A 25,464-nucleotide genomic window follows, 5' to 3' on the forward strand; every position below is an offset into this window, starting at 1 on the left:
TTAGAGCAGGACCAAAACTCCATCGCTGTCCCATCAGCCGTAGTGCCGCATGCTCCCAGTTCTTGAGGTAGGAGGACCAGAGGCTGGGTCATGTCATACATCGAGGGAGGAGTTCTGCCTCCAAAGAACAAATCCTTTCTTCCCACCCCCCCATTCCCCCGGGCTGGCTCCAGCCCTGAGCAGGCCCTGGCATCGCTTTTTCCCCCACCACAGGCTCCAGGCAGTGATGTGCATCATAAGCACCATCATGGAGTCCTGCCCCTCCACCTCCAGCTTCTATAGTAGCACCACAGCCAAGACCCAGCACAATGGCATGAACAACATCATTCGACTCTTCTTGAAGAAGGGACTTGTGAATGACTTGGCGCGAGTGCCCCACAGCCTGGATCTGTCTAGGTAAGGCCCTGTCACATGAGATGGGTGAGTGGCGTCCACCCCCTTGACCCCAGTGAGCTCCTTTCTTTCGCCTTGCTCCCGTGCAGTCTTTCCGCTTTGTTGGCTGCCTGTGACTCTTCACCTTGGCAATGTTGGACGATTCCCACTAGGTTTCTGATCGACCCGACCAGTGAGCTCGGTCCTGGCTTCTTCCCAGCTGGCACTGCTGACTTTTCCGGGTTCTAAGCCTTTTGCTGTCCCGGGGCCGAGGAGACTGCAGAGTCCACGTTTAGAACGATGTGTTTAAATACAGAAAGCAGCTCCATAGGATGCCGAGCAAAGCCATCTCTGTTCAAATACAGAGGTCGAGGAATCAGGGGCGGAAGGGGGACCGGGCTGGAGTAGCGTGCCCAGAAGGTGGTGCACTTAACTCGGTTCTCATTTGTCCAGAGGTTTTTGGCCTCCAGCACTGCATGCCTGATGCATACAGATGGTGACTTCCACTCTGAGAGCTGTCCAGAATCCCCTGTGCTCACTTCTTCTCTCTTCTTGTGTGTCAGCCCCAACATGGCCAACACCGTCAATGCTGCCCTGAAGCCTTTGGAGACACTGTCGCGAATCGTGAACCAACCCAGCAGCCTCTTTGGCAGCAAGAGCGCTTCTGGCAAGAACAAAGCTGAGCAAGATGCCCAAGGCGTAGCTCAGGATGCCAACAGCAATACACAAGACCCAGGTAGGAGAGCACGAGATTTGGGCCGGAAAGCCAGATGGTGTGCTCACACATGTGTGCACAAGGACTTCCTGGGTGACGGGCTAGAGTAGTGCTGTCACAAGAGGGCTGCCAAACGTGATGGGATTTCTTAGCCATCACTAGTCCAGACTGTAGCCCAACCGCTGAGAGAGCCGCCCGGGGCTGCCTCGCTCTTCCCTGGGACCACGGTTTTCTGTCACCGCTGCCGCTGCCGCTTTTTCCTCATCTGAGTGTCCTGAACATATGTCGATTGTTTCAGGAGAGCCCGGGGAGGCCGAGGTGCAGGAGGAGGACCACGATGCCGCTCAGACGGAAGTAGCCGATGGTGATATCATGGACGGGGAAGCGGAGAGCGATGCCGTGGTGATCGCTGGGCAGCCGCAGGTGCTCAGTACTCCGGAGATGCAGGTACGGCCCCTGCTTGGCCAGATCCTTGCCAAGGTCTCCAAAGTGGCAGAGGCGCCGGCCGTACTGTTTTCCGTCCCTTTGTCAAGCTCGACGCGTCGGGACACCTCTCTAAGTCCCCGGTTTCCTGTGTATGAAAAAGAACCGTGGGCTCGAAGGAACAGGCAGCATCCAGCAAGCAGGGCTAGCTGAGGTTCCCTCCCACCTCGAGCTAGGAATTTGCGGGACTATTTAGAAGCTTTTGGTTGGCCTTCACCTCGGGACCCGTCCCCTCCTTCCAGGCTCCTCGAGCCGTTAAGGCAGCGGGTGCTACTTGTGGTGCCGACGTGGCCCCAAAGGAGGGGCACGAGCCAGTGAGCGTCCGGGGCCTTGGCCGGGAGCGGGTCTCGGGGATCTGGCGCTCTGCGCTTACTGTGGTCCGAGTACCTTTTTGTACCCCCAGGTGTGGGGTCGCTCCTGAGGAGAGCCAGGTGCATTGCCGCCTCTCCTTTCCCCTCAGGTCGAGAATGAACTCGAAGACCTGATCGATGAGTTGCTAGAGAGAGACGGGGCATCTGGGAACAACGCAATCCTAGGTAAGGCCTGTAGAACTAAGCAATCATTCTCTTCCTCCAGACCTCTCTCTCCTCTACCCCCACCCCCGCCCCACCCCCACATTGCCCTCCAACTTCTGTCTTGCCTTTCCCGCTTCTGCCCTCTTTCCCTCCTCCGTGTCTCCCTTCTCACCTCTCCCTTCCTCCCCTTTTCTTTTCCACAAAACGCCCACCTCCACATCCGAGAGAATGTTGCTCCCTTTCTCCGCCCCTGCTTGCTCAGCTCTACCTAATCTTGTCTCAGTCGCATGTTGGGGCCCGGGGCCCGGCCTGTGTGGCGCCACCCGGAAAGCGGCCGCGTTTCTCCGTGTCCAGGGTCGTTGCTCTTCCTGGGGGCTTTGCATGAATCATAGGTCGAAAGAGAAAGCTTGACTCTCAGGGGCTTAGCCCTTCCAGGCCTCAGCAGTCTCGCCACGGTGGCGGCCCTCCCCCGTGGTGCCAGGATCGTGTTGTGGAAGGGGCTAGCACTCCTTTGTTGTCATTGAGTTATGTTTCAGGCTGGGCTGAGGAGGCTAGGAATTGGCCCTCTGAGCCACAAAGAAGGAAAAGCTCTGGGAGCAGTGTGTGTCCAGGCTCAGGGTTCCGGAGGTAGCCTGGGCGGCCTGAGGTAGAAGGGGAAGCCTTTCCCTCCGATTTCAGTGGCCTTGGTGGGTTCTGCTCTGTAACCTTCAGTGGGCAGAAGCGGAGAGGACGAGTCACAAGAGGATGTGCTGATGGATGAAGCTCCTTCCAACCTCAGCCAGGCTTCCACCTTGCAGGCCAACCGAGAAGGTGAGAGTGCAAAGGCAAATCAACCCTCCCATCATGCCCTTTCAAGCCTGGCACTCCACCCTGCCCAATTGGATGAAGTCATGGGGTCTCTGTTGGTCTGCATATGGCTCCCAGGCCACGTGTGGATCCATCTGCAGCCGGCCCAGTGTGTCCTGGGGTAGTCGGCAATTTACCGGCGTGGCATGACTCAGTCTTCCTTGAGGTTCTCTCCAGCTCCATGTACCCCTTCCCATTGATTCCTGAAAAGCTTTCAGTCAGAACGATGTGACAGATATGGGGAGAAAGCCAAGAGAAGGCAGGGGGGGGGGCAGCCTGGGGTCCAGCATCTAGAGGTGTGCTCCCCTCCCCACCCAACTCCCTCCCCTCCCCTCCCCAGCCTCCTCATCGCTACTAACCTGTGCAGCTTGTTTTCAGGGTAGGGGCCTCTGGGGCCTTCAGGAAGCCTAGGCCAGCCGGAGGCCTCCGGGACTTGCCTTCATTCCGCCTCTCTCCCCTCCCCTCCTTCCCAGCCACCTGCCACCCCCTCGGGTGCCCCAGTGCTCTAGTGTGACTCTTTGTTGTAGATTCAATGAATCTCTTGGACCCCGAGGACGAGGAGGAGCACACGCAAGAGGAGGACAGCAGCGGCAGCAACGAGGACGAGGACGAGAGTCAAGATGAGGAGGAAGAGGAGGAGGAAGACGAGGAGGACGATCAGGTTGGTCGGTTGGGCCGATCGCCCAGGGGCGTCCGGCCCAGCCCTCCCCCTCCCCTTCCCCTCTCCTCACACGGTCCACCTCCTCCTCAGGATGACGAGGAAGGAGAAGAGGGGGACGAGGACGATGATGACGATGGCTCGGAGATGGAGCTGGATGAGGACTACCCCGATATGAATGCGTCTCCCTTGGTCCGTTTTGAACGCTTCGATCGAGAGGATGACCTCATCATCGAGTTTGACAACATGTTCTCCAGTGCCAGTAAGACCCACACCAGTCTTCCCCCACGGGAGGCTCACTTTCCCCCTCCTACACGCTCGCCCTGTTCCTGGGGGGGGGGGGGGTCCCTCCTGCATGCGCCCGTCTCTGCTGGCTCTCCCTTGGGAAAGTCTCCTTCCCTTTGGGACCGAGCCATCTCGGTTTGGGTTTGCTGAGAGAAAGCCCCTCAGACCTGCCATCCCCGTGCCCGCCTGGCCTTCCGATGACTCGCCCTCCCGTGCCGAAGCCGAGCTCCGGGAGAAATCGGGGCCTGGCGGCGCAAGATGTCTTTATGAGGCATTATCGGGTCTTCTCACCCGGCAGGTTCCCGAGTACAGGCAGATTGCACACTCTGGGCGACACACACACACACACTCTCCCACCTTCACCCCTGAGACAGGCAGACGGGGAAAGGGTCACCGGGTCATTGAATTCCCCTGGGCTCATGAGGCCTATGAACGAAGCAGCCCCTTCCTATACCGACCTGCCACTTGAAACCGAGACGACCGGATTGTCTCGAGGAGGCCTATGGGGGCCCTGGTGCCAGGCCACCTTGAGACTAGATCACTAGTGGTTCATGACAGGGTAGGATTCAGGGGAGCGCAGTCCCCAGAGGCCCAGGCAAGACTTGCCAGTTGTGTGGGAAGAGTACAGGGGAAAGGGCTAATCCTAACCCCGAGCTGGTTGTGAAGGTGACAGGCCTGGAGCTTCAGGACTAGGTGCGTCACATGGTTAGATCTAGGCTTAAAGGGAGCCAGGTCACCCAGCGTAGATCCACGGGCTTGAGCAGAGCCCGGGTTGGGCGTGAGGCAGAGGTGCTCTGGATGCCATGTGGGCGGGCCAGGCGGCTGGGGGGAGGAAGAAGGAAGAGTCTCTAAGCCACAGGAGCGGGGTGCTCTAAGGATGGGGTGTGCCTTTGGCACAGAAGATAGGTGGTTGACGTCCCCCGAACATCCAGTTTGGGAAGTGTCCGGGACACAGTTTGCCGAAGGGGCCTGAAGCCCGTGAGCTCACCGGCGGCAAGTGTACACCCGACACTCACGGCTTAGGAGAGCCTTGGGGGGCTGCAGAAGGAGCATTCAGCTAGGCGGGCTGAAAAGCCCAGGGAGACAGAGGATCTAGACTAAGAAGGGCTCAGCTATGTCAGGTGCTGCCCTTGAGTCGAGAAAGGAGAGAATGAGAGTTCCTCGGTGACCTTAAGGAGAGAAGTTTCAGGGGGATGAGGAGGGTGGGCAGCTGGCCCGCAAGGAGCGAGAAGAGCAAGAACCAGCGGAGGTTCTGCGGGTAGATGGAGGGTAGTCGGAGTCCCGTTGAGAGTTTCACAGACGTGTTTGAATGCAGGCGGAGAGGGCCAAGGAGACACAACCTGGAGAAGACGGGCTATTAGGAAGGGCGCCGTCCCCGTTGGGTTCCCACGGTCTAGTCCCAGGCTAGCACCCGTGGCGGCGCGTGCCATCTCTTTCTTGGCTCCGTAGGGCCATCGCTTCCCCCGACGAGGCCAACTGTGTGTGGCTGGCCAGGGGCCCGGCAGACGGTGGGGGGCTCAAGGGGCCCTGCATCCCCTAATCCCTTGTTTGTCTTCTTTACAGCAGATATCCCCCCATCCCCTGGAAACATCCCCACCACCCACCCATTAATGGTACGGCATGCAGACCACAGCGCCCTGACCCTGGGCAGTGGTTCTTCTACCACCCGCCTCACCCAGGGCATGAGCCGCAGCCAGAGGACGCTGAGGCAGCTGACGGCCAACACTGGACACACGATCCACGTGCACTACCCTGGCAATAGACAGCCCAACCCTCCTCTCATACTACAGAGGTGAGTCGTCCACAACGTCCCCTTCCTTGAGCAAGTTCCTCTTCCTTTCTGAGTGTGGAGGAGGACGGACCCAAGCTGGCATCTATCTCATGGGTGGCCTGGAAACGTGCCCACCCTCGTTTCCTCTTCCCCCCTCCTCCCCCATGAATCCAGGTCTCCCTGGTGGTCTGGAGCAACAAGACGGTTCCTGTTTGAAAGGTGGAATAGGAACTTGGAGCAGGGTGGGGACAAAAGCGAGAGAGACCAGAGAAGGGTCCGCACACCGTGCAGTTTGATTTTGTTTCTGGCCAAAGGCGCCCCCTGCGATGGCCACTCCGCCCCTCTCCCTTTTTGGCGCAGTGACAAAAGTTCGTTTTTAGCGGGGTGGCTGTGGGGAGATGGGCCTTATTTGCGGCTGCTCGGTCACTGCGGTCACGTCTGGCCCTTCCTGATCCCGTTTTCTTGGCCTTTAAAATACCCGTGTGGTTAGCGATTTCCTTTGGCTCGTTTTACACTTGGGGAAACTGAGGCAAACAGGTTAATGGGTCTGAGGGTCCTCTGGCCGTTACGCCACCTCACTGTCTCCGGGGTTTAATGGTTACGTGACTCTGTTATCCTGGAGACCGGGACCTCCCCCGAGCCGAGCCCTGCCCTTGCTCAGCCACGTGGGCGATGACACGTGTGGCCACGGGAACAGCTGGCGAGGTGGGTCACCTTCTGAGGACTCGATCGACTGGGCCCTAGCAGGCCGTGGCGGAAAGTCGCCTGGCAATGGAACGGAGCTTTGGCAAGAGCCCTGTCCGGAAAACTTGAGTTCAGGATGGCAGCTTGTCTGAGGAAGGGCAGCCAGCATTGGGGTTCGGGAAGCTTGTCTGGAACCCCCATAAAAGAACTCCAGCAGGCAGAGATGAGACAGTTGTCCTTGTTAAAAGAACAGGGTGTAAGGCGAGCTGTCTGCAGGTGATTGCAGATGGAGTGCTTTCTTTCTGGGACTCGTTAGCAAGCTAGTGGGGTGCTGTGCTGCTGCCGGTGACTAGCGCCCCTCTGGCCCGTGGGCTAACAGCCAGGCTGTGGGGTTTCTCTGAAGCCCTCCGAAATGTGGAGATTCTAAAACCCAGCAAGAGGTGGCCAACAGTGGGCCGGGCCGGTAGTCGTCTGAGCACAAGCCTGATGGAACTCGGGCTCCCTAGACCTTTCACCATCTGTTCTTGGTGAAAGGTAGAACCCAGGGATGGAAAGACACTTGAGACCTAGCTGGGGCAGAGGGGGAGATGGGAAAGGTGCCAGGACTTCACTGGGGAAGCCAGCCCGGGCCGCTTAGCTCCTTCTCTTCCCGCGCAGGTTGCTGGGTCCGTCCGCTGCGGCCGACATCCTTCAGCTGAGCAGCAGCCTGCCCCTCCAGAGCCGTGGCCGAGCCCGCCTGCTGGTGGGCAATGATGACGTGCACATCATTGCCCGCTCTGACGACGAGCTGCTGGATGATTTCTTTCACGACCAGAGCACGGCGACCAGCCAGGCGGGTACGTTGGCCCAGCTCCTGATCTGTACCCAGGGGATCCCCGTGCAGCTGAGAAGAGGACAGTCAGTGATGCTCCCCAGGAGGGGTATACCGAAACTCCATGGGTGGGAGGGAACTAAGAGCGAGCTCTCTTTGCTTTCAGGCAAGCCTCGGTGGAGAAAGTTCTTTCTTTGTGGCTCTGAGGGGCTTTGCGCCCTTGACCCTCCTCTGGCCACCCCTTCTTAGAAAGCCTTGGGAGCTCCTTTGGGGGGAATCCCTGGTTTGGAGTTCAAAGGCCTGGGGGCCACAGCCCAGTCCTGCTGTCGCTCACAACACGGAGGCCTCAGACAGATAACTCCCACTGACCTGTAACATTTGGGAAGCGAGGCTCGGCCTCGGTTCCGGCTCTAGATGTGGGAAGTCCCCGTGCCTGTTCTGGGGTATCTCAAGGGGATAGTCTGCTGGGCCTGAAAGCTGGGCGGGGGCTGGGCACGAGACCTAGAATGAGTGCCAGTCATTCCCTTGCCTCCTGGCACAGGGACCCTGTCGAGCATCCCCACGGCCTTGACCCGCTGGACAGAGGAGTGCAAAGTACTGGATGCCGAGAGCATGCACGACTGCGTGTGTGGTGAGTTGGGGCCGGGGTCGACAGGCTTCTCTCCTCTCGGCCGAGCGCCTTCCGAGCTAACCCGACCCGTGGCCTTGTCGGGCCGGTCCGTCTCCTGCCCACAGTGGTGAAAGTGCCCGTCCTCAATCGCCTGGAGTTCCTTAGGGATGAGGAGTTGGAGGAGCGGCGTGATAAGCGCCGGCAGCAGCTGATGGAGGGAGAAGCCAAAAGCAAAGAAGAGAAGGAGAACAAGGATCAGAACCCACAGGTCATTAGGCGTTTAAAGCTGGTGTGGAGGGCGGGAGAGCTGGGGCCAGGCTGTCCGGCAGAAAAGGGAGGGCTATGCGCGCCACCCTCAAGCTCTTAGCCATGTTTGGGGCTTGCACCCCCGATTTTTCGGTCGAGGTGTCCTCCCTCTTGCTGGCATTCACCCCTAGCCTCCGAGACAGAAAGCTGTGGCGGTCATCCCCTGACGGCGTCGGGCCCCTCGCTGGGACCAATGCCACGTTGGTCTTCTGCTTCCCTCCACAGGACGCCACACCCAAAACGGACTCTTCCTCTGCCAAACAGAGTGTTGCAGGTAATTGGCCCCTCCTTCCCTCGGTTTCCATGGTCTCTCTCTAATCTTTGCCGCCCTTTTCTCTGTTCTGAGTGAGTGGCTCTAGGTGGGCGGCGTCTGCAGGAAGAACCTCTGTGCTCTGTGGGATGAGGTAGTAGATTGTATAGTTTTAGGGTCACACCCGATCTCGGAGATAACTATACAGTCTACTGTCTTTCCCACGGGGCTCCACTGTCACCAGGGCTCAGCCTGCCCCTGCCCCACATGTGCCGAGGCGCTGCTCACATCTCGCCTCGAGGCTGGTATGGCGCGGGCTACTCGGCCCGCCTTTTGCCGTCGGAAGTCCGCGACGGAAGCTGCCGGGACCCTCCCGGAGGGGAGCCCCGTGGACCAGGGCAGCCATGTCTAGATGAAAAAGGGCTCTGGGCTCCCGGTCCTCCGCCCTCCCCCCCCCCCCCCTCGCTCCGCCAACCTAACCGGCCAGTGGCCGATGGTGTCTGGAGGGGGCTCGTCTACCCGAAGAAGGCCCCTTTATCGGCTGCTCACTTGCATACTTTGCCTTTTACTCACTTGGTCCCCTGATGCCCTCCCCCGGCAATAGGGCCGGACACGCTATGGACGCTGACCTCCGTGCCAGACGCTGGGCTGGTCACTGTAGAAAAAGGATGTCACTTGGTCTCTACGACAACTCCGGCAGCTGATGCTGCTATTGTTCCCATGTTACAATTGAGGAAACTGAGGCAGACACGTGAAGTGACTTGCCTAGCCTGTCACAATTCTTAAGTACCCAAGGCCAGACTGGAACTTGTCGTGCCACCTGACCCAGCTCGCCCATCCATTGTGTTGCTACCTAGCTGCCTACTTGGACTGGAGAACGACTAGGTCCAGGGTCCGAGCCCAGGTCTTTAGATTGGCCTCTTGTCTGAGAGTTGCCTTGGCTAGCCCCCGGGGCCACAGCCGGTAGCGGGGACCTGCGGCAGGTTTTGAGGCGAGCCTTTGTTGCTTCCAGGGCTTGCTTACTCGCTCGCGCACTCGCTGTCTGCCTCTGTCCCACTTGTCCACCTCCCACCCCTGCACCACCTTCTCTTTAATAAGAGGAAGCAGGTCTCCACTGAGATCACAAGGTAGCCAATTGTATTCTCTCAGGGGTGGGGATTGTTTGGGTTTTTTCCCTCCCATTGGAAGCTGCTAGCTAAACGTTGTGCGACTTGCTGCTCTCCTCGGGGTACATGGGTACACACAGCCACCCTGTTCCATTCTTGGCTTGAGGCCCAGGCCCATGGGCACCCTGGCCCTTCCTGACAAGCCGCTAGCTGGAAAAAGGGGTCCAATCTCCCTCCTGACTTTGATGGGAACGTAGCTAAACCGAAGCCAGGCACGTTACGTGATCGCCACCCTTATCGGCCCAGGACATGCCAGAGACGCACCTGAAGTGAGTTCGGAGCCACGGGGCTGCAGAGGCTCCACGTTCCCACCTGCTGCTTTAAGGACATGCCCCTGAGCAGGCTCAGCTTCCCCATCCTGGCCGCATGTGGAACAGTTGTTCTGGGCTTTCTGGGCTGGCTGGCCCGAGGTTGCCCCGGCACCTTCCCCTTTCCTGCTAATGGCTGGCCGGATCCTTGCCTGGCTGTGTTCCTGCCCGCAGGCTCCTCAGCCAATGACTCCCTGCTTTTTTTTTTTTTTTTCTTTTTTTTTTTTTCTTTTTTTTCTTTTTTTTTTTCTTTTTTTTTTTTTTTTTTTTGTGAAAGACCAGACTGCTGGACCCGCCAGCTATCCCAACAACCCCCTCTCCAGCCAAAGGCGCCTCAGGCCCAAACAGACTCTTGTTACTCTGGAACCCTCCTCAACAGTCTCCTCCGGCAGCCGTGAGCAACTTTGACCAAGAGCTCCCTGGCCCGGCTCCGGCTCCAGCCCCAGAGGCTGCCACCCAGCTGCTAATGCCCACAGAACGTGAGCTGCTCTTGGGCTCCGGGCAAGCTGGCGGGGAAATTGAAGCCACACAGAGTTCTCCCTGGCTCCCGTGATAAGTAAGCAGCGAGCAAAAGCCGGATCCGTCCCTGGGGCCCAGGGATGTAAACAACGATGTGGTCCCAGTCCCTCGTTCAAGGAGTTAACGGATCGAGAGAAGAAAATTGAGGGTCAGATCTGAATCAAGACCTTCACTCTAAAGCCGATTGCCTGGAGGGAAGTGCCCTCTGCGGATGAATTCAAGCTTCTTGAGCTCCTTCTGAGACCCACCGTGGCAGCCTGGGGGAGAGGAGAGGGGAAGGGAAGGGAGGGGATGAATGCATGTGTACTGGTGGAAAACAAAACAAACAATAAAAAAGCTTTCCACTGTGGAGGGCACACGGGGAGCCCTGGGGAGACTGATGGCTCCTAGTGGTGAGGAGAGCAAAGTTGAGACTTGAGGTGGGCACCGAGAGGTGACCAGGAGACAGAAAGGTGCTCTGTATGATGGACTTGGACGAGGAGTAGTCTGGGAACCGGGCAATGTGTCCTGTGCCCCAGGGAACAGCCCCCCCCCCCCATTGGAAGGTGGAGGATGTAGCAGCTGGAGGCCATGAGGATCGTGGTCAATTGCCCGTTGCCCTCACTTTGCTGCTCCGGTCTCTCCCCTCCCCCTGAAGGCCGGCTGGTAGGCACGGCCTTGACATCTTTTGGTTTCCACACAGCCTCCCTGTCTCCAGAAAGGGCCGAGGACTCTGATGCCCTGACAGCTGTGAGCAGCCAACTGGAGGGCTCCCCCATGGACACCAGCAGCCTGGCTTCCTGCAACCTAGAGGAAGGAGTTGGGGACGGTACCACGGCCAGTGGCGCGGAAGCTCCCGAACCCGCTCCCGCCACTCCCGGAGATGCCCCGCAGACTGGGGCCGAAACCCAAGGCAGTGGCGACGAGCCGGGAGAGTCCCCGGAAGAGTCCCCACAGCAGGCCGAGGACAGGTACGGTCAGAATCCGGTTGAGTCGTTCACGAGGTGCTCCTTCTTAGAGGCTCGCCCAAGCGACCTTTCTTCCCTTTGTGTTTTCCTAGCTCTCCCCAAGGCTCGTCCTCAGAAAGCTCCTCCACCAGAGATTCGGCCGTGGCCATTTCCGGAGCAGATTCCAGAGGCCTCCTGGAAGAGCCACTGCCCTCGACCAGCAGTGAAGAAGAAGATCCTCTGGCGGGTGAGGCTCGAGGTGGGGCGGGCAGGCCCCATGGGCTCCAGTAGCTTAGTGGCCACTAACCTCCCCTTCTCAGGTATTTGGAGGGATGTTGGGGTGCCCTGTGTAGACCAGCTGCTCTCGGATAACAGTCCGCCCCCGACAAGGCCAGTTGCCGTATTCTGGGCCCTGGGAGGTGCTCGTGCTCAGGTGCTATTCGTTGTCGCCACCCACACTTAAAAGAAAACTAAGGCGGGCGTGGGAAGATATACGGACACAAGCAGTGAGGATATGTCAGTCAATCGTTGGAGCCAGGCGACCCGAGCTCCAATCTCAGCCTAGTTGTTCAGTGGCCGGCTGGCTGTGTGACTGCGGACGCTGGGTTTCGATTTCCTCCGCTCCTGAGTGGCTCCGAGAGCCGTGCTCGCAGGATGAGATGAATGGGAGTCGATGCTCTAGGTGGGGAGGGGGCAGAGAGAGAGTGGTGCGGGCCTGAGCGGGGCCCGCGTCCGAGCATCTCCACAGGGAGGTTGGGAGTGAATTCCTCCTCCTTTTTGCCAAGCAGCATATAGGGCAGCTCTAGCCAAGGGTCCCACTTTGGCTGGCCCCGTGGGATGCTCTCCGAGGTCCTGACGCTTCCCAGAACAGGAATTCGGGTTCAGATCGTCCAAGGCTAAAGCGGCTTGTTTTTTCACCCAGATGGCCACAGATCCGTCTGTGGGGGGTGGGGGGGCTTGGAACTCCCGCATGCAGAGCTGCTCCCGAGGCCGTGGCCAGGTCTCAGTCAACTGCCACTTATCCTTTTCTGGCCCGTGGAGAATGTGGACTCGGTTGCCCCGTAGCACGTTGACTGCTTTCCTTCAGGAGGTTTCCTGGTCAACGTGGGGAAATTGAAACACAGTTGAACTCCACAGACAAGTTTGTGTTACTTCCCCTAGGTATTAACCTTCCCGAAGGTGTGGATCCCTCCTTTTTGGCCGCGCTGCCTGATGATATCCGCAGGGAGGTCTTACAGAATCAGCTGGGCATCCGACCCCCCGCCCGGGTCGCTCCTGCTGCCACCACTCCAACTCCTCCCCCCGTGGTGGGGAACCCCAATGTGACTGAAGTGAGCCCTGAATTTCTTGCAGCCCTGCCCCCTGCCATCCAGGAAGAGGTGAGGGGGTCGCGTGCCCTACTGGATTTGTTTTGTAGGGGGGTTCTTACATGCTTCCTCGCCCCATTGACTTAAATCGGTTTAGCTGCCGTGTGGGCCTGTAGCACCAGCCCCACTCAGGGCGGAACAGAGCACCTGAAAGAGAGCCGCAGACTCGGAATGATACAGTGGCTCTCGGTCGTACCCTCGGGCCAGCCTGCTGCAGGGTAAACCTGGCGCTGCCCACTGGTCCTCCAAGGGCCCCGGGGATTGTGGAGCATGTTTATGGCAGACTGGGGGGGGCCAAATCTTTTGGATTTCTCTGGCCCTCGGTGCCTTCGGTTGGCCGAGCCGGTGGGCCTTTGCTTTTGACTACATTGGGCCCACCCAGCCTTCACCAAGTTGGAGGATTAAACCGACTACTGATCTCTTCGGCCTTTCGTTCCCTCTGTTCAACAGGTCCTTGCCCAACAGCGGGCCGAGCAGCAGAGGCGAGAGCTGGCCCAAAACAGCAGTTCCGATACCCCGATGGACCCGGTGACCTTCATCCAAACTCTGCCGTCGGACCTACGCCGGAGCGTGCTAGAAGACATGGAGGACAGCGTGCTGGCGGTGATGCCCCCTGACATCGCTGCTGAGGCCCAAGCCCTTCGACGAGAGCAGGAGGCCCGGCAGAGACAGTTGATGCACGAGAGGCTCTTCGGACACAGCAGCACATCTGCCCTCTCGGCCATCCTCAGGAGCCCGGGTGTGTGGTGGGAGAGGGACAGAGGAGGGGCCTCTGGGGAGTGGGGTGAGATCCAGGCCTGGCACGTAACTCCATTTCTCTCACCTTCTTTTCCCTGGCAGCCTTCACAAGTCGCCTGAGCGGCAACCGAGGAGTCCAATACACACGGCTGGCTGTCCAAAGGGGCGGCACTTTCCAAATGAGTGGGAGCAGTAGCCATACCAGGTATGTGCCTCGCCGGGCCCCTGTTGCCAAATACCCGCTTGCCTCTGGGCACGACCACTGTGGCTGCTCTGATCCCTCCCTCTCCTTTGGGCCTGGGACAACTGAGCAACCTGTGGGGGGCTCTGCTTGACCTTCGTGGAGTAGGAAAGGGGCTTGCAGTTTGGCCTGGGCAGGGCCATGCAGACCCTCCACCTTTTAGCAGACAGGTCCTGACCTGGATGAGACTTGCCTAGATTTTGTCACCTTCAGCAGTCTGACGGCGACCGGGCTAATCCGTCAGGAGTAATGGAAGAGGAGGCGAGAACGAGGCCCGGAGCGAGCTTGTGTAGCAGAGCCCAACAGGCCCAGAACCGGGGTTCCCGGGCATTGCTTTCGTAGATCAGATTTCTAAGCCAGGCCAGATCCGCTGTGGTCAAGGGCCCTCGGGCCGTGGACAGCTTCCACACTTCTGATTGCTGTCGAAAGACAGGCCTTATGTTGCCTGTACCACCCAAATGGAACTGGGGCTCCTTCACCATCCTAAGTCGTATGCTTGTTGGCTTGAGCACCCACCTGAGCATTTGCTACAAATGTCCTTCCTTTGAGAGACACCAGAATAGGGAAAGGATGGGAACGGTCGGGACAGCCGCCTCCCTGAGGGAATAGTGAGCAGGACTGCGCCCCCCCCCCCCCCCCCCCCCCCCCCCCCCCCCCCCCCGCAGGTGTTCCCTCAACAGGTTGCCCTTGTGGGGCAGAGGATGGACAGGAGCTTCTGGTCGATCACCACCGGCACTTTTAAGATTCAGAGAGAGGCTCCTTTTCCGTTCCCCGTGTCCCACACACGTGCACACACATGGAACCGAGAGGGACTTTACCAGGAAGCCCCGGGTGCCCGTTCTGGGCAGTGCCCTTCTTTGTTCTCCGATTGAGAGGTCGTGCCTTTGGAGGAACGTGAGAGTTCCCACGTGGCCCAACTCTTCTCGCTGGCTTCTTCATTTCTCTCCTTTTTCTAGAAGGAATAACTCGAGCCCAGGTTGAGCCCGAGGTAGAAGAAAGCTGCCAGAAAGGGGAAGGGGCCGCAGGGTGCGAGTTAAGGGCTCTAGATTCCCGGCAGGCCCTCAGAGCCGCGTTCATCTCGCTCCTCCGTATGCCACGGACGCTTGGAGTTCAGTGTTGTCTGTGGAGGTCGAGAGAACCGAGAGTTTGGAATGGTAGCAAGCCGTGGCCGCCGGCTTGGCAAAGGGGGAACTCCGCTTCCCCTTGATGCTCCTGAGGGAGCAGATCCCGAATTGCGTGCTGGTGGTATCGCAGGCCCAGGGAAGCTTTCCAGGCTAGCTCCACTGCTGTCGAGCTTGGGCGGCTCGCCTCGGGCCTTCTTGGGGGGAATTTAGCTTCCCTCCAAGCCCAGTTTGTATCACTTCAGTTGCGAGGCAGACCGGGAGCAAGCTGACGGTCCCCTGTCTTACAGGCCCTCCGGCAGTAACGTGGATAGCCTCCTGCGCCTCCGGGGCCGCCTTCTTCTGGACCACGAAGCCCTGTCGTGTCTCTTGGTCCTCCTCTTTGTGGATGAGCCCAAGCTGAACACGAGCCGCCTCCACCGAGTCCTGCGTAACCTGTGCTACCACGGCCAGACCCGCCACTGGGTTATCCGCAGCCTGCTGTCCATTTTGCAGCGGAGCAGCGAAAGCGAGCTATGCATCGAGACTCCCAAGGCCACTGCCAGTGAGGAAAAGGGCAAGAAGGCAGCCAAGGCCTGCCCCACAGGCAGCCATGACAGCCGTCCCCTCGACCTGCTCCACAAGATGGAGTCCAAGAGCTCTAGCCAGCTTTCGTGGCTCTCCGTGTCCATGGACGCGGCCTTGGGCTGCCGGACTAACATCTTCCAGATCCAGCGGGCAGCGGGCCGCAAGCACTCTGGCTGTGGCTCCACCGTCCATATCCACCCCCAGGCTGCTCCCGTGGTCTGCAGGCATGTCCTGGATACGCTCATACAGTTAGCCAAGGTGAGGACTGGCGCGCTTCAGGGCACCGTGGGGCCCAGGCCTGAGGTCCCACACTCAGGGAGCCCGGAGATGAGGTGGAATGGGGACTGAGCGAGTGCTGAGATGCTGGGTACCAGGAGAGGCCGATTCGTTCACGTGCCAGATCTTAGGGTTGGCAAGCTCGGTGTGGCTCGTGTAACCATGTGGCAGAGATAGTCTGAGAAAGATCACCAGGGACAGGGCTAGGCATCGGGGGGGGGGGTGCTCCACATATCCTGGCCCCAGGTGTGCTTCTGTGGGCCCATCTCCTCTCCAATAAAGTCGGGTGGGCCCCCCCCCCCATTTGCAGCTTCCTCCCCCACATCCCCCCACGTGAGGCAGAGCGGGCTTACTTTCTGGCCCTTGTACCCACCTCCCGCCCAAGCACAACCTCTCCCCACTTCCCCACAGGTGTTCCCCAGTCATTTCACGCAGCAGCGGACCAAAGAGACAACTTGTGACAGCGATCGGGAGAGGAGCAACAAACAGACCTGTAGCCCCTGCCCCGGTCAGTCGACCAGCAGTGGCATCTCCACTGACTTCTGGGACTTGCTGGTCAAACTGGACAACATGAACGTTAGCCGCAAAGGCAAAAACTCTGTCAAATCGGGGCCCATCAACGTGGGCAGCGAGGGAGAGAGCTCTCTGTACAGCCTTGAGGCCTCTCCTCTGGGGCAGCTCATGAACATGTTGTCCCATCCGGTCATCCGGCGGAGCTCCCTCCTCACCGAGAAGCTCCTGCGCCTCTTGTCCCTCATCTCCATTGCACTGCCTGAGAATAAACCTCCAGAGACTGTGGCCAACCCCAGCAGCAGCACCAGCGCTCCTTCCACCACCACTGCCTCCTCGACGAGCGCTGCCTCTACCAACACTGGAGTCGCCACCCCGGCCACCCTCACTCCCAGCCCCACCCCAGCTGGAGCTTCAGCCACCGCCCCCGTGGCTCCCGCCTCCGCCTCCGCCTCCACCGCCGCCGCCGTGCCCACTGCGGTTGCAGGTAAGTTGTCCCGGGAGGTCCGGGCTTGTCCGGCCTGGAGGAGAGCTGCCGTGGTGGTCGTTTGAGTCACTCCGAGACTCTGCTAGTCGTCGGTTGTATGCCAGCGTGGGGGACAGCAACCCCACGCTTAGCCCACGTGAGGGGGGACCTAGCACAGGCTTGTGGGATGGCCCACGGAGCCTTATGCTGGGCTGAGAGAAGAGCGTTTCAAGGAACAGGAAACAGGGTTGGGGTCCCAGCGCCGTGGAACAGGTATCACAGCAGGTTAAGACGGCCAGACCCTCTTTTGGAGCATACGGTATTAAACCGGTCCTTGACTCCGAGGGAAAGCCCCATTGGCGTTAGACTGCCAGCCACCCATTAGATAACGGAGGGAAGGACTTCCGATACCCCGCGGGGCTGCCCGGGCCAATCGGGCAGTGTCCTCATCCCACCGGGCTGCCCCCTGCTGCTCACTCCTGGCGTTGCTTTTCCTTTGAAGTTACCACTAAGAGCGGCAAATCCCCGGCAAAGGCTGGCGAAGGAAGCAGCGGGGGGACCGTGGATAGCAAGATGGCGGCTTCAGGCCTGACAGAAAATCAGCTCCAGCTGTCCGTGGAGGTGAGCTGGGGGCCAGGCCGAAAACCCTGGGGTGTGGGGAAAGCCGCGGTGCTGCACTGGTTCCACGCACCCACTCTTCTCCTAGGTGCTGACCTCCCACTCGTGTTCAGAAGAAGGCCTGGAAGACGCAGCCAACGTCCTGCTGCAGCTTTCCAGGGGCGACCCGGCGACCCGAGACACCGTTCTCAAGCTACTGTTGAATGGAGCCAGGCATCTGGGTTACACCCTGTGCAAGCAAATTGGTAAGAAGGGAGGGCACCCCACATCCTGCCTTGGGGCCCTCGTTTTCACCCCGACTTTGGGCACAGCCTCCATTTTCAAGGCCTTCAAAGGTGCCACCTTGGGTTCTCAGACAAAAACTGGCTTCAAACGCAACCTTGTGCAAATGAGGGTGCTCGATCTACTTCCTGTTTCCCCGGGACACCTGCTGCTTCTGGCTCAGCTCCTAATAAATAGGTGTAGGAAAGCCAAGGGGGCTGCACCAGCCGCAACTCTGAAGGGCCACGGAGAGGGGCCCTCGAAGGCCATTTGGTCCCCGGGGGGAGGGGGAGGGAATGAGTCCCGTTACCTCCCTCCTGGCTATAGTCAGGGATCCCACCGGCCCCCTTTGAGTGTTCTCTGGGGATCAGATGACGAGTGGGAAGCAGAGTGGGGGGTGGGTGCTGCCGGCCTCTCAGGATGCTTCTTTGCTTCTTGGGCTCACTTCAGGGACCCTCCTGGCGGAGTTGCGAGAGTACAACTTGGAGCAGCAGCGACAGGCCCAGTGTGAGATCCTGTCTCCGGACGGGCTTCCCGAAGAGCAGCCACAGGCCACACGCTTGAAAGGGAAGATGCAGAGCAGGTGAGCTGTCTCCCTTCTTTGGGCAGCCCTGGGGCACACGGCCTCACTGGCCAAGACCCGGTCTCTGGCGGCAGCACCCGTTTCTTTCCCTGGGTGTGTGTTTCCTTCTCTCACCTCCTCTTCTCCCCCCTCCCCCATCCTCCTTTCTCCTTTCTCTCACTCTCTCCTGCTCCTTCACTCCATTTCTACTTCTGTCCTTTCCCACCCTTTCACTCTCCTCCTTCCGACTCTCTCTCTCTCTCCCTCTCTCTCTCTCTCTCTCTCTCTCCCTCTCTCTCTCTGTCTCTGTCTCTCTCTCTCTCTCTCTCTCTGTCTCTCTCTCTCTCTCTCTCTCTCTCACACACACACACACACACACATACACACACACACACACACACACACACACACACACAGTAAAACGCCCCTCTGCACGGCCCCCTAGGTTCGACACAGCTGAGAATGTGGTCATCGTGGCGTCTCAGAAGCGCCCCCTGGGCGGCCGAGAGCTCCAGCTGCCGTCCATGTCCATGCTGACGTCCAAAACGTCCACGCAGAAGTTCTTCCTGCGCGTCCTGCAGGTCATCATCCAGCTCCGAGATGACACACGCAGAGCCAACAAGAAGGCCAAGCAGACAGGCCGGCTAGGTAGGCCGTTTAGCCGAGGGTCCCGGCCACAGGATGTGGGCCGACGCTCGGTCTCCAGCCCGTTCCCTCGGGCCGTGGCTCTGCTCGGTGCCTGGTGGGGAGAGAGAGAGAGAGAGACACCGCGCCCTTGAAATTTGCATCGGTGGCCACCGTGGCTTCCCCGGGGGTAACCTTGCCTTTGTTCCCCATTCCAAGGTACCTCCAGCCTGGGCTCGGCTAGCAGCATCCAGGCAGCTGTTCGGCAGCTGGAGGCTGAGGCTGATGCCATTATACAAATGGTACGTGAGGGTCAGAGGGCGCGGAGACAGCAGCAAGCAGCAACGGTTAGCGTGATGCCTGGGGCCTCTCATTTGTTCATTTTCTTTTTCTTTCTTCATCTGCCTGTCTTCTCCCTCCACCCCATCCCCACCCTGTGCTTGTCTGTGAGCTTAATGTCCAGACGCTTCTAGGGGGTCATGTTTCAGCTCGATGTTTTCTTCTGCCTTTTTTGGGGGTCAGCCTTTGACCACCTGAGTTGCCCAGTTGTGCCTTTTTGCAGATTTCTGGGTCCCAAGTAGGAGTGGGGGGGGAGCCGAGCTTCCTCAGTCACCCAGAAAGGCACCCCTTGGAGCCCTGGCAACGCTCGGAGCAAGCACCCCCTGCCGCAAGCCCAGACCCTTCCTCACGAGGGCAACGTGGTGGCTTCCAGTACAAATGGCCCTGGTCCTCTTCCCTTGCCTGAGTAACCCAGAGGGGAAATAAGGTCCAGGAGGCCTTGTTCGGCAGTATAGAGGGATTTCTTTCCCTAGGAAGAAAGGGGGGGGGCCAGGACCACAGGCGACAGAACCGGGGAGATGCTCCAGGTACCTGAGCACTGCCAGGGCGCCGACGGAGCGCCGCTCTCCTTTGTGTTAGCTCCGGGAAGGACCCCTGCTGGAGGAAGCAGAGGCCCGGACTTGCCCGTGACGAACCACTTCTCCCTTTTTGTCCAGTCGGAGTCCAGCCAGCCCGAGGTTGCCACTCGGAGGGACGAGTCTCCCATGGATGTAGACCAGCCATCCCCTGCTTCTCAAGACACCCAGTCCATCGGTCAGTGCCACGCCGTCAGCCTGGAAACATGGGAAGACCTGGCTGGGAAGCATGTGTTGCCAGGCTGACGGGGGGAAGGGGGGGAAGCTGCCCCTTGGGAGTAGACCTGGCCTAGGAGTCTGGGGGCAGCTTCTGCTCCAAAGGGCCCTTGAGAAAGAGCGACCTGGCTGGTGCCCGGTAAAAGGCCTCTCGTATCTCTGGCCCTGAGGCCCCAGTGGAGCCCCATGGACAGGCTTTGCTGCCTGTGGCTTTCACATGTTTGTTCCTCTCCTTGTACCCCCAGGCTCAGAAGGAAGCCAACAGAGCGAGAAGGAGAAGGAAGAGAGACCACCTGACCTGCCCCTACTTAGCGAGCAGCTGAGCCTCGATGAATTGTGGGACATGTTGGGCGAGTGTTTGAAGGAGCTAGAAGAATCCCACGATCAGCACGCAGTGCTAGGTGAGCGTGCGGGGCCTCCTGGCGGCAGTGTCCGTGTACCTGTCCTAGTGGCCCGTGGCGTGACGCGGTCCCCTCGGCCCTTCTTCCCCTTCGCAGTGCTGCAGCCTGCTGTTGAAGCCTTCTTCCTGGTCCATGCTACTGAGCGAGAGAGCAAGCCACCTGTTCGGGACACCCGGGAAAGCCAACTAGCTCACATCAAGGATGAGCCGCCACCGCTGTCCCCTGCTCCTCTGACCCCTGCCACCCCCTCTTCCCTGGACCCCTTCTTCTCCCGCGAGCCCTCCTCTATGCACATTTCTTCCAGCCTGCCCCCAGACACACAGAAGTTTCTCCGGTTTGCAGGTGAGGGGGACAGGAAGCTGGCCTGCCTTACCTCCATCTGATCTCCCCTCCTTCGGGTGGCCCCCGAGTTGCTGTAGAGGGCTGGGCGGGGGGACTCCCCTGTCTACAAGCTCATTCAGGAGGGAAAGAAGAGACAACGTAACAGAGAGGCCTGGGCCTCGGCCAGCTGACCCCGGACCTCATGCCCACCTTCTGCCCTCTCTGCAGAGACTCATCGCACTGTGCTCAATCAGATACTCCGTCAGTCCACCACCCATCTTGCAGATGGGCCCTTCGCCGTCCTGGTGGACTACATCCGCGTGCTCGACTTTGACGTTAAGCGCAAGTACGTGATTAAGCGGCGGGGATGCGTCTGTGTCAGTTATTGGGGTAGAGGGCCTTGGATCTGGATCCCAGGCCTCAGCTTGCCAATCTGGAAAAGGAAAGGGGCGGGGGGGGGGGGTGATCGGATATTCAATGGGACCGTGTCCTGCTTCTGCTGGGTGGTTAGTCGATGTCTCCCAAGTCCTACCGGCCTGGGCCTGAAGTGCGCGACCCGAGGGCCCGTCGTCTTCCTCTTCTGGGTGGGCTTCCGCAGGCACCATCTGAGCGTGAGGCGGGAGGTGCTGCTCCGTGGCTTCAGTGGCCCGCTCCTTTCAACTTCTTGCCTGCCCGTTGGTTCAGCTGAGGCAAATGCTTCCACGTGGTATCCCCATGTCCCCTTGGGCTCCCCCTGTGTAAGCCAGCAGCCCCCGGCTGCCTGCTCTGGGTCTTAACCGCCTGCGGCCCCACAGCATGACCCATCTAGCCCCCCCACCCCCAGGTATTTCCGCCAAGAGCTTGAGCGTCTGGACGAGGGACTGCGCAAAGAAGACATGGCTGTGCACGTGCGCCGTGACCACGTGTTTGAAGACTCCTATCGGGAGCTGCATCGCAAATCCCCAGAGGAAATGAAGAATCGCTTGTAAGGGCCCTAGGGGAATGGGTCGGAGCAGCTGACCGAGGGCCCCCATCCTTTCCTTTCCACCCCACCCCCCCTGCAACAGCCAAAAGGAGGCTCCCATATCCGGGCTGCTTGGCACACCCCTGCTCCCAACCCCAGGGGCTCCCCTCTTGGTTTTGGCTGAGGCCCTGTTGGTGTCTCACCAACGGTGGTCTCTGGAGGAAGCTTCGAGGGGCCTGTCTTCAGGCAAGGACAGATGGCCACCAGAGTGATTCCATTTGGGGCAGGGGTTCTGGTGGGGCCTTTCCGCCACGTCCCCTCGGGGCCTGGTTGGCCAGCTGGAGAGTGCAGAAGGGGAGGTTGGGGAGGTGTTTGAAGACCTGACTTGGATCCTGGCTGGGGGAACCTTCATTTCATCGGCTTCTGGCCCTCAGTTCACCCACCTCCCAGATGATCTCCCGGGCCCCTTAGAGCCCTAGCCCAAGATCCTATGATCTTAATTGTCAGTGGCCCTGGGGAGCCAGCCATCTCGAGCACAGGCTCGGGGAGCCACCGGGCGCCGTTGGCTGGGCCAGGGCAGGGGCCGGTCGCGGCTGACGGCGTCCCATCCCCTCTTCCCCGTGCCAGGTACATAGTGTTTGAAGGAGAAGAGGGCCAGGATGCTGGGGGTCTCCTGCGAGAGTGGTACATGATCATCTCCCGAGAGATGTTCAACCCCATGTACGCCCTGTTCCGGACCTCCCCTGGCGACCGGGTCACCTACACCATCAACCCCTCTTCCCACTGCAACCCCAACCATCTCAGCTACTTCAAGTTCGTCGGGCGCATCGTGGCCAAGGCCGTGTATGACAACCGCCTTCTGGAGTGCTACTTCACCAGGTCCTTCTACAAGCACATCCTGGGCAAGTCGGTCCGGTAAGGAGACGGCTCGCCTGGTGCCTGCTGCCACTCCCCGCCCCTGCCTCACGCCCACCATCGCTCACCACGGCTTGTGCTTGTCTTTAGGTACACGGACATGGAAAGTGAGGACTACCACTTTTACCAGGGCCTGGTTTACCTGCTGGAAAATGACGTTTCCACTCTTGGCTACGACCTCACTTTCAGCACCGAGGTAACCGGCGGGGGTGGGGAAGATACCCCGGGATGGTTTCTGAGATCCCTTTTCGGGGACATTTCCCCTCCTTCTCACCCATGGGAGGGCCAAGGTTCCCAGCTTTGGGTTTTCTCCATGATCCTCTAAGAGTTTGGTGGGTAGGGAGCAAGCAAGCAAGCAAGCAAGCATTTCTCTCGTGTGGCGCCCCATGCTAAGCTTTTGCGAATGTGCCTTCTCTTGTTCCTCGCCATTGCTCTGGGAGGGAGGGGCCGTCATCATCCCCATTTTCCAGCTGAGGAAACTGAGGCAGGCAGGGCTTGAGTAATTTTGCCAGGCTGCCTGTCTGAGGCTAGGTGTGGAGGCAGGTGGTCCAGTCCCCCAGATGTCATAGTGCCACCTCGATGCCTTGAGAGAAACGGACTCCTCCAGCCCTTGGTCCCTTAAGTCAAAAGCCAGGAACCCCAAATGGGATTTGAGGAGGACGGCATTGTGGCCCCCACCCCAAATCCAGCTGCCGAGGGGAGGGGATGCTGTCCACTCATCACAATTGAAGTGGCTGGTCTTGCTTGAAGGTTCAAGAGTTTGGGGTCTGCGAGGTCCGGGATCTGAAACCCAATGGAGCCAACATTCTAGTGACTGAGGAGAACAAGAAGGAATACGTGCACCTCGTGTGCCAGATGAGGATGACAGGTACCCCCAAGGGGGCTCGGAGGCTCCTTCGCGTGAACTCGGCCCCAGCGAGGCGGAGGGAGGGATGCGCCCGGGGAACCACGCTACCGAGGCTGCCCTCATTGGCAGGAACGAACCCGGCACGGGGAGCCACCCAACTCCCAGAGCCCCAGCAGCCTTCTGTTCCCTGCAGGAGCCATCCGGAAACAGCTGGCAGCCTTCTTGGAGGGTTTCTATGAGATCATCCCCAAACGCCTCATTTCCATCTTCACGGAGCAGGAGCTGGAGCTTCTCATCTCAGGGCTGCCCACCATTGACATTGACGACCTCAAGTCCAATACAGAGTATCACAAGTACCAGTCCAACTCCATCCAGGTGAGTGACCCTGGGGGGCTGCAGCCGCACGCGTGGCCCCGAGGAGCGTCGGCTTCAGAATCGTAGGGCGCCGCTCAGCACCCCACCCCCGAACTGGAGACCTTCCTGCCCACGAGAAGCCCCAGAGTCAACGCCCAAAACGGCCCGGTCTGCCGTCGGGCGGCGGGCTGGGTGCAGAAGCCAAAACAAAGTCCCAGCGATCGGCCGACAAGGAAACGAAGGCACTTTAGCTGGTCCGTGCGCGCCGTTGATCTCCACCTGCCCGGAGGCGTGAGCGGGCAGCTTTCCCTCCGAGGCCTCCCCACCCAGCAGCGGTCTCGTCCTTCCGTCCGGGTCTCCGGCTCTGTGTGGCACACGGGCCTCCTGTGGCCTCCAGCCCTTCTCGTCTCTAGCAGCAGATGTTGAGGGCTCTGGCTGCCTCATTCTCTCCCCACTTGAGCCATCCTTAATTGAACCCCCAAAGTGCAGGACAGAACATATTGCCTGCTTCCCCCCACCCCCCATTCAATAAGCTCCTTGGACTCCCGGTCATTTCCAGGGTGTTTCAAATGCTGTTTGGCGATCAGAGCCCTCCTTAAGTGCCTCCTCCCCTTCCTTGCACCTCACCACACTCTAATCCAGTGACCTGGGCCCCAAGCCATTCTCCCAGCCAGACCCCTGCCTTCTGGGTGTGTCTCCTCTCTGTCTCCAGAGCGAAGGTCCGGGCCCTTTCTCCTCCCTGGAGCTCTTGGTGTGTGTCTTAGATCTCAAACCCCTGCCGGCCGCCAGAGCCTGACTTTGGCCCGGTTCTCTCTCCCTGGAGTGCAGTAGACACTTGACAGTTGCTTCTGGCCTGACCCAACTGTTGATTTGGATGAGGTCACCAGGTGGAGGGGGGGGGCTTCCCCAAGGGGCTGGAAGCTCCAAGTCCGGCTGCAACTAGAAAGCCCGGGCTCCGGGTTTGGGGCCCTCGGAGCTCAGCCCTGACTTCTCTCTTTAGATCCAGTGGTTCTGGAGAGCCCTGCGTTCTTTTGACCAGGCCGATCGTGCCAAGTTCTTGCAGTTTGTGACGGGCACCTCCAAGGTGCCCCTGCAGGGCTTCGCCGCACTCGAGGGCATGAACGGCATCCAGAAGTTCCAGATCCACCGGGACGACCGCTCCACGGACCGCCTGCCTTCGGCCCACACGTGGTGAGGGGGGGGGGGCCGCCTGACCGGGGCATGAGTGGGAGCCGGTGGCCAGGCCGGCGGTTCCCCTCCTGAGTACCCTCGCTCCATCCTTTCAGTTTCAATCAGCTGGACCTGCCGGCCTACGAGAGCTACGAGAAGCTGCGCCACATGCTGCTGTTGGCCATCCAAGAGTGCTCGGAGGGCTTTGGCCTGGCCTAGGCCCGAGGGCCCGCTGCTCACCACCCTGTTACTTGTGTCTACTGTCAGACTTGGGGATGGGGAGAGGAGGAAGAGGAGGGCACACGACCCTTACATCCAAGACCCCACACAAACGTTGTCCAAAGCTCAGAAGGAAACTTAAGCAGTAATCAACCGACCGCCCAACCCTTGTCCCGCCCATTCCCCAGTGCCGCCATGAGGCTGGCATGGCCGCCCCGGGGCCCCGTGCCCCTTGGGAAATTCGCCGTCTTGAAACTTGAAGCATTTGGATGGGGGAGGAAGTGGAAAAATTCTCTCTATATATATACATATATATATATATATTTTTGGTTCTGTTTGCATTTCTTAATTCGTGCTTGGAAAGTGTTGGTGCGCACATTAAGGAGGCCGCGCGGGGGCTTGGCAGCGGCCTCCCCAGCCTCCCCGGCTCCAGGTGAGGGTTACAATAAAAAGAGTTCTTGGCAAGAGCCCTAGCCCCGAGCCTCGTTCTTCTGCTTTGTCTGTCCCTGTGTGGCCCCCCGCCCGTCCCTGCGCCACCACATGCAGCCGGCCAGGAAATTGAAATGACACCAGTGCGGATTCCAGTTT

At 59.5% G+C, this 25,464-nt stretch overlaps 1 protein-coding gene across 16 annotated transcripts in view; it reads left to right on the forward strand.

Annotated features, from left to right (window-relative positions):
• HUWE1 (HECT, UBA and WWE domain containing E3 ubiquitin protein ligase 1) overlaps positions 1 to 25,343 on the forward strand; it is a 96,923-nt gene extending 71,580 nt beyond the window's left edge. For 7 of the 16 annotated variants that reach the window (XM_074277810.1, XM_074277822.1, XM_074277809.1 and 4 more), the window contains 35 exons: positions 214 to 396; positions 936 to 1,108; positions 1,386 to 1,534; positions 2,031 to 2,106; positions 2,797 to 2,895; positions 3,459 to 3,592; positions 3,683 to 3,851; positions 5,438 to 5,666; positions 6,987 to 7,249; positions 7,682 to 7,771; positions 7,876 to 8,018; positions 8,282 to 8,330; positions 10,982 to 11,249; positions 11,339 to 11,472; positions 12,387 to 12,604; positions 13,043 to 13,331; positions 13,433 to 13,535; positions 14,983 to 15,517; positions 15,947 to 16,532; positions 17,014 to 17,132; positions 17,218 to 17,374; positions 17,841 to 17,973; positions 18,398 to 18,600; positions 18,796 to 18,923; positions 19,572 to 19,668; positions 19,952 to 20,107; positions 20,204 to 20,449; positions 20,657 to 20,774; positions 21,252 to 21,392; positions 21,999 to 22,286; positions 22,377 to 22,482; positions 23,037 to 23,154; positions 23,327 to 23,508; positions 24,488 to 24,678; positions 24,774 to 25,343. In XM_074277810.1, the coding sequence (XP_074133911.1) occupies positions 214 to 396; positions 936 to 1,108; positions 1,386 to 1,534; positions 2,031 to 2,106; positions 2,797 to 2,895; positions 3,459 to 3,592; positions 3,683 to 3,851; positions 5,438 to 5,666; positions 6,987 to 7,249; positions 7,682 to 7,771; positions 7,876 to 8,018; positions 8,282 to 8,330; positions 10,982 to 11,249; positions 11,339 to 11,472; positions 12,387 to 12,604; positions 13,043 to 13,331; positions 13,433 to 13,535; positions 14,983 to 15,517; positions 15,947 to 16,532; positions 17,014 to 17,132; positions 17,218 to 17,374; positions 17,841 to 17,973; positions 18,398 to 18,600; positions 18,796 to 18,923; positions 19,572 to 19,668; positions 19,952 to 20,107; positions 20,204 to 20,449; positions 20,657 to 20,774; positions 21,252 to 21,392; positions 21,999 to 22,286; positions 22,377 to 22,482; positions 23,037 to 23,154; positions 23,327 to 23,508; positions 24,488 to 24,678; positions 24,774 to 24,876 (6,376 nt within the window). In that variant the 3' untranslated portion in view covers positions 24,877 to 25,343. The remainder of the gene's footprint in view (positions 1 to 213; positions 397 to 935; positions 1,109 to 1,385; positions 1,535 to 2,030; positions 2,107 to 2,796; positions 2,896 to 3,458; positions 3,593 to 3,682; positions 3,852 to 5,437; positions 5,667 to 6,986; positions 7,250 to 7,681; positions 7,772 to 7,875; positions 8,019 to 8,281; positions 8,331 to 10,981; positions 11,250 to 11,338; positions 11,473 to 12,386; positions 12,605 to 13,042; positions 13,332 to 13,432; positions 13,536 to 14,982; positions 15,518 to 15,946; positions 16,533 to 17,013; positions 17,133 to 17,217; positions 17,375 to 17,840; positions 17,974 to 18,397; positions 18,601 to 18,795; positions 18,924 to 19,571; positions 19,669 to 19,951; positions 20,108 to 20,203; positions 20,450 to 20,656; positions 20,775 to 21,251; positions 21,393 to 21,998; positions 22,287 to 22,376; positions 22,483 to 23,036; positions 23,155 to 23,326; positions 23,509 to 24,487; positions 24,679 to 24,773) is intronic. The other 9 variants (XM_074277818.1, XM_074277819.1, XM_074277823.1 and 6 more) reach the window with 4 other exon arrangements.
• The last annotated feature ends 121 nt before the right edge of the window (positions 25,344 to 25,464 follow it).

The sequence above is a fragment of the Sminthopsis crassicaudata genome, chromosome X (assembly GCF_048593235.1).
Source record: "Sminthopsis crassicaudata isolate SCR6 chromosome X, ASM4859323v1, whole genome shotgun sequence".
NCBI classification, from domain to species: Eukaryota; Metazoa; Chordata; class Mammalia; order Dasyuromorphia; family Dasyuridae; genus Sminthopsis; species Sminthopsis crassicaudata.